Source organism: Symphalangus syndactylus, chromosome 2, assembly GCF_028878055.3.
Source record: "Symphalangus syndactylus isolate Jambi chromosome 2, NHGRI_mSymSyn1-v2.1_pri, whole genome shotgun sequence".
NCBI classification, from domain to species: Eukaryota; Metazoa; Chordata; class Mammalia; order Primates; family Hylobatidae; genus Symphalangus; species Symphalangus syndactylus.
In genome coordinates this window covers 105,767,024-105,779,790 of record NC_072424.2, presented here as the reverse complement: position 1 = coordinate 105,779,790, position 12,767 = coordinate 105,767,024, and the positions used below count along the sequence as shown (strand labels likewise).

The following is a 12,767-nucleotide window of genomic DNA, read 5'->3' as shown; positions in this document are numbered from 1 at the left end:
AAGGAATTATCGAAGCCTGGGTGGAAAATGACCTGCTCAAAATGAAAATGGGATTCATAACTAAAAGCATCCCAAAAAACAGCTAGTCTGAACCCTTCATTTCGTAAATAAGAACAGTGGGAATAGGTTAAAAGGTAGACCATCTTTACTATTTTAGATCACATCACATTCTTATAATTTGAGCACTAGTAAAGGTTTTATTTGTTTTATATTTCTTTCTCTAATATTCAAATGTGATTTTGTTCCTGTTTGTGCTTTGAATGGCATGTTTGGATGACTGGCCCAGATCTGGCATTCTGAGATTGTGCCACTAAAAATGTCAAGTGCATTTGCCTTTTAATTACATACAGTGCCTGGATTTTAATATTTTAGATTTTTCCCTGAAGAAGAGACTTTTCTGGTCCTGTAGTTTGTGGGAGGGAAAAAAATATCACTGACATTATCATGAAGCTTTTTCTCCCTAACATCTCCATATATCCACATTTATCATTTCAGAACAATTTCATTTTGGGTCAGGTTTAGTTGTTCTGTAGCCTACTTTGCTATAAACACTATGTTTAGATATATAATTCCGCACTGTTTATTTGAACTTCTTTCTCTTATTTCCCATTAATGTCCAGCTCAGCTTGTTTTACTCTTCATAGGCCATTACCACTTGGATGTCACACATGTAATAATCAGTATGTGGAAGGTGTAGTTTCTTGTGATTTACACTCCTTTCCTTCCTTTACCTTTGGCATAAATGTGAACCAGCTCATTACTTTCCAGGGTATTTCTTTTTTTACTTCCCCAAATTAAATTTTAATTTCATCCTATTGTTATTCTCTGATTTTTATTATTTCAGGTGGGCAAAAAAGTCTTATTTGTCAATTAAACAACTCCATAATCACTGAACTCCTTTTTGCACCTACTACATAGACAAGGCACTTAAAGCATTTTTGCTTTTGAGATGATACAGTTCCTCAACTTATTAAAAAAATCCACACCATCTACCTCCATGTCTTCTTCAGAAAGGTCATCTCTCAGCTCCAAATGTAACACAGTCACCAAGGCACTCCACCTTGTCCTTCTATTTTAATTCTCAGTATAGAAGTCCTCACTATCAGGTGATCCTTGTTTACTTCTCTATCGTTTACTAGACAACACAGGGATGTAAACTGCACGAGAGTGGAGATATTCTCTGTTTTGTTCAGCGATGATTCTTCAGACCCTAGAAGTGTGCCAGGCACATGCCAGGGACAGCAAATAATTTATTTAATTAATGAAACGAAGGAAACGAAAAAGTAAATGTTTTCTTTGTGGGTTTAAGATGGGACATGGAACATGCATTTTTTTTTCTTTTTGCTTCTAAGGCATCCTCTCAGAACTCTCCCAGATTCCATTCATTTGTCTATCCATTTAAGTCTTCTTTTATTTCTCCCCAGAAGGATGTGATGTGACTGACTGCCAATTTGTGTGTATTTATATCTCCCCAACTTTTCCTTTCTTTTTGTTAGGTGGTAGTTGAGGTTGATGCCTCTATTGTATCCCCCACCTCACTCCCGTGTTTTGAAAAGGCAATGTTAAACATCACTCCTAATATAGGCGGCTAATCACATTTCTCCCAAGTGAAAGTGCCAGATGGGAGTCAGGAAGCATGAGCTGTATTTTTAATTATGTCAGAAGTTAATACTAGAACTATAAAAAAGCCACTTTCCGCTCCTGAGCTTGTCTTTCTTTATTTGAAAACCAAAGTTGGGGCCGGGCGCGGTGGCTCACGCCTCTAATCCCAGCACTTTGGGAGGCCGAGGCGGGCGGATCACGAGGTCAGGAGATCGAGACCATCCTGGCTAACACAGTGAAACCCCGTCTCTACTAAAAATACAAAAAATTAGCCCGGCGAGGTGGCGGGCGCCTGTAGTCCCAGCTAGTCGGGAGGCTGAGGCAGGAGAATGGCGTGAACCCCGGGGGGCAGAGCCTGCAGTGATCCGAGATCGTTGCCACTGCACTCCAGCCTGGGCGACAGCGAGACTCTGTCTCAAAAAAAAAAAAAAAAAAAAAAAAAAAAGAAAAGAAACCCAGAGCTGGACTTTTTTTGTTGAATGATTCTAAGAAATGTTTTAGGATGTCAAGAAATCAGATACAAATTCATCCGCCTGTGGAGGAGCCTTAACTGTGCCTCTTCTGTAATACCAGTAGCCATGGTATGCATTGCAGTATGCTGCTAATAAGTACAGTCATTTGAGTACTTACCATATTCTTCTTCTAGTTTATACACTCTCTAAAGGAAGAACACTTTTTCATCTTTCTGGTTTTTTAGCCTAGTACAGTGTTTTGTACCCATCAGATATTCAACAAATACCTACTAAATGATAAACAATAACAGATTTTTATCTCTGTATTTTTTAGAAAATAGACTTCCCTCCATCTAATGCTGCTTCTGTGATGCAATAATATTTATGGTGCAGAAATCTAGATTTAGAAAGAGAACTTTATTCGAATCTGTTTATACATTCCCTAATACTTACTGAGGCGTTATGAAGTACCAGATATTGTCCTTAGCACTTTACATATTTAAATACATTTAATCTTTGAGTCAATCTAGAAGGTAGACTCAATCTCTATTTTACCAATAAGAAGTGAGGAGCAGTGGTTAACTTACCTAAGGTCAACTTGTGGCAAAGCTGGAATTCAAACTCTGATTAATGGGTTTTTTTAATCAAAAAAAAAATTAAGGCCACCTGACGAGAATGTTCACTATTAGTGTTTTTCCAGATATGTTGAAAATCTTTACCAATTGATGCTATGAAAAGCAGAATTTTTCTCTTAAAGAATGTTTTAGATTTTATAAATTAGTTCAGTTAACCCTAGCATTAATATATTTGTTTAAAAAAAAGTTTAAAACTTTAAACAGTATATTACAGTTGATAAATGCTCTTATATAAGTAACACACCTTGACAAAATTATGAGCATTTTTAATATGTTACCTATTCATTGGGCAAATATATATTAAAGTTTATAATGTGTTGGTAACTATGTAAAAATCATTAACCATAAAGACATGAATGAGATTATATCTTTGCCCTCGATTCGCTCCAGACCTAGTGTGAGTTGTAGACTTGCTGAGAAATATATGCGATACAATTTTTATTTGGGTTATGGGAAAATGATTAACTGGTGTTTAGAGGTGGGAGGGTAGTTAAGGGAAAGGTGTTAGGAACACTAAAGAACATAAAAGCCCATGATCCCACTTCCCATTTTGGAAGCCTGGCAAATTAGGTTCTCAGAGGACCTCTGCAGAACAGTCCTACCCTGGCTAGGACACATCTGTGGATACATTGCTGGACTTACAGTGGCTGGTGGAGATATCTCAGGACTCACTATTCTGCCAAATATTTATATATACACATATATTTATTTATATATTTATATATATTTATTTATATATGTATATATACATTTATATATCATATATATATGTAGAGAGAGAGAGAGAGAGAGTGAGAGCGAGCTGAAAACAGTGAGCAACAGGCAGAAAGAGAGGTTGGTAATCCCTGAAGGGGGATGCTAAAACTATATTGCCCTTGAGACTTTTATCTTCAGACTGGTAATAAGAGTGTTGCCTAGCCTGGGACTCCCATATGGAGCTGGCAGAGGTGGCCTGAGGTCTGAGACACCTCATAGCTACTGGTAGGAGATGTAAGTTATCTTTGAGATGAAAGCATGATCAATTTAGGCCTGCAGGGTTCCCACAGACTAACATAAAGCAATTAACTCACAATCAAAGGTCACCAAGGATTCTTGAAAGTAACTCACTGTGAGAGTTAGCAGAAACAACAGATGTAAATCCTCAAAAAAACTGCAGGTGTTGGGATTGTCAAATACAAATAGCCTTGTACAAAACCTCTAAAGAAATAAAGTGCCAATCATAAAGATTAACAAGATGCTATCAGGAATAACTACACAAAGATCCATTTACCAAGAACCAAATGGAACTTGTAGGAAGGGAAAGCATAATTGTTCAAATTTAAAAATAACTCTTTGGATGGACTTAGTAGCAGATTTGACAAAATAAAGAGATAATTTATGAGCTAGAGTTTAAATCTGAAGAAGTTACCCAGAACAAAACCTAAAAAAGCACTAAGATGCTCAAGAAGAGAACGAGGCCTGGGAATATCTCCATCATATATACAATATGTTACAGAACTATAGTAGTTGAAATCATGTACTGTCAGCACAGAATAATATGTTTCCTCTAAGAATAAAATGGAAAATCCAGAAAGTGACCCATGTACTTATGTAATTTTGATATAGGACAGAAGTGGCTGTGTAGATCATTGGATCAATTCAAAAGTTATGCATAGGTAAATGGATATATATGTGGGGAGGGAGGAGGACCTGAAACAACTTTCTACTATACATCTTGGACTCTTTTAAAACTTTCGAATAAAAAAGAGGATTTTTTAAAAACTCAGGTTTGAAGGAGGCTTCTTAAACAATAGGCCCTAACCGTAAAAAAAAGATTGATATATTTGACTTCATTAAAATTAATAACTGTTATTCATACCGTAAGTAAAGTAAGAAGAAAAGCAACTGATGGCTTTCAGGACACATTATCCCAAAATATGGCACCTTGGCATACTGAATATTTTAACCTGAAAAAAATTTGAGAAAGTGACAAAAACAGGAAGATCTCTCTGACCTTCCCTTGAAGCAGATCATAAGACCCTCATATGAGAAGTGTCCTCCTTATAGCTAGGGGGGGAAATAAAAAGCACCCTTCTTTCCGAAGATAAGGGACACAGAGAAGAATCTGAACAAACAGGCCTTGCTAAGCTTTCTGCAGTTTACTATACTTAGCTCATATTCTTCGCCCTATCATAGTCCTTTGTAACATCACCCTTCATCAAACCTGCTATAAAAACACTGTTTTAACTGTTGCATTAGTTCTTCATTTCCTTATGAAGTCTACCATGTCTTGTAAAACTTATATTAATAAATTTGTATTTTTCTCTTCTTAATCTGTCTTTTGTAATAAGCGTCCTAGCCATGAACTTTTAACATCTTGAAAGGATGGTTTTCATCCCTTATACAGTCTGATATGAGAAGATATTTGTAATACAAATTTCAATCAAAGCTATATACTGAGCATTTCAGAGAAAAAAACAGGTAGAGATATTTCAGGTATCTCAAAAGGTCATTTTAGTAGTAATCAAATATGTATTACATATCATTTTCTACTGCTCAAGTGACAAAAATCAAGAAGGCTGATAATACAAAGTGGTAAGATATAATTTAAATGGGGTTGGCATACACTGCTGGTGGGTATGTAAATCGGTAATAGTTTGGTTATTATCTTGTAAAGCTGAATATTTACAATCTTTGTTTTATCAAAATGGGCTGGATACAACTCAAGGACCACAGTTTGCCAACTCCTAAAATAAAGAGTATTTGAGAAATGGTGAAAGGATTTTAATGATAAGAGTATATGAATGGAAGTGTCTCAGAAGATGAGGTTGAAAATGTTGATTGGCACCTGCTTGTGAAAAGCCGTATGTGTCATAACTTTTGCCTTTTCCTCTTGAATGTAAAGCAATGAAGTCATTTCTTCACATTTACCTTTTAGAAAACTCATCCAACTAGCAATATATAGGATAAATCTGACGTAGCCAACATGGGAAGCAGGAGGACTAGTGAAAAAACAAGATTGGGTCTTGAAGGCAGTTGAAGGTGGGGTGGAGAATTCAGAACTAGTTTCAGAGAGAACTAAGCAGATAGACTCAATTGTGTTTAAGAAGTAAGACAGTACACTAATGCTCTATTTTACCTAATTGAATGAATTTAGTGGGAAGCTTGATGAAAAATTAATATGCAAATTAAAACATTTCTTCTTCATTACTATGAAACAAAATAATATTTTACTTTTTTTACCATTATATACATTCCTAAAATGTACTTATTTTATTGCTTTCTTAAAAAGTATTTCTGTCACTTCAGAATTTTGTACAGCGTTTTGAACTGTGTTTTTAAAACCAAAACAAATTTAGAGACTCTAAGACTAGAAGGAGATGCCTTAAGCAGTGTAAAATTAATGTTCAATATCTGCAATATTAATCTGTAATTTTATTTCTTAGTTGTTCAAAGTCTTCATAGACTTTTGCATTATTTTCCACATCAGAAATCTTTGGATCACACCCATATCATTATTAAAGGAGAATAAATTATTTTCCAACTACTGTTAAAGCACGTGGCATTTAGCTGCTCTCTTTTCTCACCAGTAAAATCTCTGGTAGACCCTGTCTTAGTCAGTGATCTAATACTGGGCAAGTTTCATAAGATCACATGCAATGAGGAAGCCAAATTACTTCAAAAGATCATTGAGTTAAATAATACATACTTCAAGACGCCCATAAGGTTTAGGCGTCCAGTGTGGCAGCCTGTGTAATAAATAACATGTGCTTTACAAAACCTGTCATTGTATATTTATATAATAGGCAGCTAAGATTTTTTAAAAGCTGTTTTTCAGTAATTTCATTTTTCCTATTCATAGTTTTTCATTTCTATGTAATGGACCCAAAGAACTGACATCTAGATTATCTCTACCTAGAGCAGCAGCATCTACTACTATTTCTACTATCACATGTGTTTTAGTTTACAAAAACCTTTCACACCATTATGTTACTTGGTATTCCTAAAAGCTACACAAGATGGGTAATGTTATTAATTTTATTTTATAGATGAAAGCATTCACTCTAAAAGATTCTCACTTGCTCATTGTCACACAACAGATAAGAGAACAAGCTAAGTATTAAAACAGGGTCTTGCTGATCCAATCCCTTGTGCTTTCGGTGACACTGGACTTTTCTTGCACATTGGTTTGGTGATAGGTGGTGACAGATGGTGGAAACGGTTAGCTCTATAAAGGAATGTAACAAAGGGGCTTGAAATTTCCAGAGACAACTCAGAAATGTTTGTATCAAGTTCATCCTATGTTAATATCCACAACAGTAAGAGATATGTCTGGTCAGAGACATCCTTGTGTTTTTTAAGGAGATAACTGATTTTCTATATGCCAATGCAACCTAGCTTAGGCAGGCCTAGTGGCGTTCTTTCATTTATTCAACTAATATTTTCTGTTGTGTTGCTCCTTTTTAGGTCCTACTAGAAATTCAATGGTGAGCAAAATAAATATGGTTTCTGCTTTCATGGGCTTTACCTTAACAGCAATGGGAAGCTATTGGAGGGCTCTAATCAGCGGAGTGATATGATACAGTTGAAATCCTAGAAAATACCGTGTGCTACAATGTGGGTTTTGAGGTGGAACAGGCAGACAGTACATTCAGAGATTTAACATAGGTGGCTGCTGTGTGATCTGGCTGAGATGATACTGATCTGAATGAAGGTAATAGCAGTGGGGATGAGAAAAGTGATGACAAAGAATATTTAGGAAGTAGTAGTTTTGTAACTAATTGTGTGAGAAAGTGACAGTGCATTCCAGTTTGCCCAAGATAATTCCAGTTTTTGTTTTCCTTCAAAAGCATCCAAATTTGGATGATAAATGTTAATCCTAGAGATAAGGGAAGTGGAGGATTCAAGAATGGTGCATAGGTTTCTGGCTTGAAGAACTATATGGATAGTTTTGCCATTCACTGAAAGGGGATACACTAGGAAAAGAACTGGCATGAGATAAGATTATGAGTTCAGGTTGGACATGGTGTGCTTAAGGTGACTGTCATATACTGACGTGAAGACATATTAATCACATGACTCCATGAGTCAGGAATTCGGGTTGCAACTTTTGGTCAGAAATATATCAATTAGAGAGTGATCAGTTATCAGGATGGTAACTAAAGAGATGAAAATGGATAAGATCACCAAGCCAGAAAGTATGGAACACAGTGTCAAGAGGTATAGGTCCCTGAGGAACTCAAAGTGGCACCTATTTCTAAGGGATGAGCAAACAAAAATCTGGAAAGGAGAGATCAGAGTCCTAAGAAAACTAGGAGGTACCCAAGTTCATGGAAGTCCCAGGAAAAGGGTGTTGCAAGAAAGAGGGAGTAGACAGGAATGTCACATGCTATTAATAGGTCACGTAAAATAAGACTAGAAAAGTACACATTGAATTCAGAAACTTGCAAGTCGTTAGAAACATTGTTATGGTGGCTTGGTGTGGATGGGAGACATAAGGCTGCTGGTAGGATTTTCAAGAATGATTGGGACATGAGTGGGAACAGTTTCTCAGATCTGTAACTGAAAAAGGAAGAAAGCACTAATGAAATACCGGGAGGATTTGCAGAATTTGAGTGACAATAATGTCTCTGAAGACACCATAAGATTGCTTAATACATTGTACTTAGAGGCTTCTATCTCTAATGTCCATTATGAAAGTAGAAGAATGAATTTGTCTAATCACAGCTATTAAGATAGTTTTAATTTTTTAGGTAAATTTGTGTGACTTTAAAGCTATTTCATTTTTAAGTAGTGGGAGCAAGGACACAATTGATCAAGTCACTTTAGCTATTTTTACCCCCCAAAATGCATCCTAGAAATTTGCCCAATAAAAATAAAATTGTGCCTTAGTTTTTTTTCTCACAGTACAAAGAATTATGCTGCTCTTGGCTTCTGAACACTGGGGATCCCTTATATGTTCTTTGGCAGATAAAATAATGGTAAAGATTTATGGCCAAGGAAAGCATTTCTGAAAAAGGTGCTCCACACTGACTTTGTGTATGTGCATAAATTATAAACAGAACTCAAGGGTACCACCACTGTAATAGCTTTTTGCTCTCTTTGAAGAAAATGGAAAATGCTCACTTAAGGGCTACTGCTTGTATTTCCTTTAATGAATCTTCTAAGCTTGAATGATTTTAAATAGAATATTTATGTTCCTCGGTTATAGCAGGCCAAGAACTTAAAAAGATACATGTGATTAAAATATCCAAACTAATAAATTTATACAGACATATTTAGTAAAATCTACTGTTCATGGTAGTAATAGTAATGATAATAATAAATGCCACAGCTAAAGACTTTGAGGAGAATTCACAGTCAAGGAAAACAACCACCAAATCACATGTATTTGGAGAATTTGATTAGACTTCTATACTTAAGTTTAATAATTATGTTGAAGATTAGTGAACAACTCTTGGGACAAGAATTGTCATGACAGACAGGTAGCCTTACCCAACTCAAATAAATAACTTAATGGGCTTTTTTTTTTCTTTATTAACCACTTGGTAAATGTGAATTGAAGTCCAGTCTTTAACAAAGACATATAGACTATGACTTTAATATCTCTGATTTACATAATAGATTATGAAAGTCTCAATGCTTTGTACTCTTGATACACCTGCAAGCGTTTTAGTTTCTATCTATGTTAAAAAAAAGTTACTTTCAGATTTGGCTTTTTATTTCTGGAAATATGTTTACATGAATTCATTAACCTATCTATATTACTTGTAAGATCTTAAAAATTTCTTCATCCCCTGAGTTTGAAATTGTTTTACCCATCACCCTCACGTCAGTTCTGTTATTTTATTACTAAACCTAGGTAACAGTATTAAAGCTGCTGTTCTTACTTCATGATGATAGTTTATATTTGCACCTACATACATTATATATATTATATTTGTGCCCGTATACATTATCTGCTTCTGGTGGGGATTAGCGGCTCTGAAGATTTTTGTAAAATGTAGCATATGCGACTCATAGTATAATATATTTAGAAAATTATACCATAATAGCATGTATTTTATTTAATTAAACTGTTATGAAAAATACTGACCTCATTAAGCAAGAACTGCTCTTCCAGAGAATTTTCAGAAATATTTGATCCTATAACTCAGATATGTCAGAAAATCACTAAGGGATCATTATCGTTAGCCCCTGCAAGCCAAGTGTCTCATAGAACCTGAAGAAAGTAGTGAATAATGATGATTTGTTGCACGGACTAAAGCTTTTTTTCTAGGGATTTCTACATCAAACTTCTGTTTCTCTTCCTATTTGAAGTAGTATCTGTGCCAAACAAATGTAATTTGAGTTACAAGCAATGACTATGTTCCTTTTAGGTTTTTTCATTCAACTTTGTAATATATTCCACCTGTTTTCAATATCTACATATATAGAGATATAGATATATGTATATATTTCTAACGTCGCCCTGGAAAGGAAAAGACCTCTAACATATTTACTACATGTTTTGGTAAATTCAACCATAAAATAATTTGAAAGCCTTGAGGTATCTCTGTTCATAATTATGAGGTTAGAAATTCCCTACAGCCGGAATATATGGAAAGTGTCAAGTCAGAAAGGGAATCTCCCTTAGTTTCCCAAAATACACCAGGCAAGGGCTTGCTTTTTCTGCTTGAGAATAATAGTTACTGAAACTAGTCTATGGAGAAGTTTTTATGCAATTGAAATAAGGTAAATTAAGACAGTTATAGTGAATTGTTTTACAGAGTTAACTGTTCTGACGCTTTTATTTGAACTATGTCTTTCTCACAGGTTTAGCTTTAAATTACCATTTTATATAATGATATCTACATTAGATATATTTATTCTTCCAGGTTTCTTACTTTGAGAAATTAATAATTAACCTCAACAGTCTCCTTTTGGCAGAATCTGTGGCTGTTGGGAAAAGTGGAGCAGATACTTGGATGTATAGAACTATGGGTTGCGGGGAGCGGGGTAGAGAAGCCAAGAGAAGAAGGTAAAGAAGAAATGATCAGAATGTAGACAAATGATTCATTTTTAAGAGCTAATTAACAAATTGTCCACTGGAAAGATATGACATTAGGTTTAGAGATTTCTTTTTGTATATGTTCATGTGGACACCATCTCTTGACTCCAAGCTTCAAGGCAATTTCCCAAATGTGTCTAATCCTGAGAATCACCTGGACTCTTGTTACACCAATTTTTAGCAGTGGGAGCCATGGATCTGGAGACATTGAGAAATTTTGTGTTAAAAGACAGAAGATATAGTAGATTTTTTCTTTGCTCTTGAGCGATTTATAAACTATCCTTATCTTTCTAAGCCTCAGTTCCTTTATCGATAAAGTGTAGGTAATAATACTTTCCTTGTCAATTTTCAAGGTAAATGAGGTAAAAGGAAAATGTCCTTAGAGAGTTACTGGGGCTTGTGAAGGAGTTAAAGTTTATAATTTTAATTGATTGTGTGTATGATGAGTAGTCAGATGGTTTTGAGAAAAAAAGGAAGTTAGGGCATACAAAGAAGTTTTTAAAAATAATCATCTTCTCAAAGTTGTTTCCCAAGTTTATTATCCAGGTTTTATTTAATAAAAGAATTTGAAATATTTCTTGATGTGTCTGTTCTTCTTTGCCTATTCTTCTCTTGTGCCAACTCAACTATTCATCTCAAATTATATATATTAAATCATAGACACATGCTTCTAGCAGTTATATTAGGCATTTATTTAACCTAATCCCTTCTGTCCAGACAAGTACCATTAATACTGCCTTAAAGCACCAAGCATACCACCTGGCATTTGAGTCAAGAAGCATTTGCTGAATTGACTGATAAACCTCTAAATCTGACCCCATCTCTTTCCAATGCACTAGTTGCTAGAAAACCTTATGTTCTGACTTTCAAGGACACTTGGGGAAAACTAGTTCATCATTCTCTTTGATACTTATTTTGGAGGTTTGTTTTATTTTTTGTGTTAACAAAACCTCTTGTCAGAAAGACTTCCTTACCTCGACCCTAAATCTCATATTGTATTTTAGCATGCTTCTGTATTTACGTTGTGGGATTATTTTTATTAATATACAATAAACAAGTTGTGTTTATTGGAGGTAATTACTGGGAATAATTTTTTTTCTGTGATTATTAGCTTTTTTCAGTAACTGATTTTTTTTTTTATTCATTTAGCAGCAGCAACAGAAGAACCAGAAGTGATCCCAGATCCCGCCAAGCAGACAGACAGAGTGGTGAAAATAGCAGGAATTAGTGCTGGAATTTTGGTGTTCATCCTCCTTCTCCTAGTTGTCATATTAATTGTAAAAAAGAGGTAAGGCCTAATATTGTCCTATCCCGCTCACTTACCATTTATGTCACTGGTTTTAAAAACCTATTTTTCTCAAGATCCTTTAAATTAGAACAAACAACAGGAAGAAAATTTTAATGTTAACAGTGTTGTCAGCATCTGAGTCTATTGGACATGCTTTCTAATAAATTCTTATTTGGTTATTTGCAGTTTAATTTTGGATATAAACATATGCTTTTTGTTAAGTTGACCTAGAAATTAATGTCTGAATTTAAATGTCTCAAATGCAAAGGTACTTGAGATATTTATCTTATATTTGAAGTGTTATTATTAACAATGGCAAAATATGGATTTATTGTGATACTTGGGCTGTGGTCTAGGAATTATTTTGTGCTCTTTTTCTGTATTTTTCTACCTCTTGGCTACAAATAAGATATGGGAAGAATATAAACATTATTTAGTAAAATTGTATATTAAATATTCATTGACTAAAAATTTTAGCCTTTTAAAATAGAGTAAATTGTTTTAATTGAACATTAATTTTTTATACTATATCAACTAACATCACCATCTTCTGAAGTTACTTGATGATACTAAGACCTACTGGAATTTAAACTGAGCTTTGCTCTGGAGACCAAAGTACATTCCTGATGAAAAGCATTTCAAAGTACACAGTTTTTATAATTTGAGCTTTTGTACTTTATATAAAATGCCATAAATCTGTAAGGCATTGTCTTGGAAACTAATATAGCACTCTAATCCTTCCCATCATGTATTTGGGATAA

General features: G+C 34.7%; 1 protein-coding gene across 11 annotated transcripts in view; it reads left to right on the top strand.

Annotated features, from left to right (window-relative positions):
- PTPRK (protein tyrosine phosphatase receptor type K) overlaps positions 1-12,767 on the top strand; it is a 560,116-nt gene that overhangs the window by 503,394 nt on the left and 43,955 nt on the right. For 9 of the 11 annotated variants that reach the window (XM_063621231.1, XM_055263606.2, XM_055263601.2 and 6 more), the window contains exon 14: positions 11,868-12,006. In XM_063621231.1, coding sequence (XP_063477301.1) covers positions 11,868-12,006 — 139 coding nt within the window. The remainder of the gene's footprint in view (positions 1-11,867; positions 12,007-12,767) is intronic. The other 2 variants (XM_055263595.2, XM_055263639.2) reach the window with 1 other exon arrangement.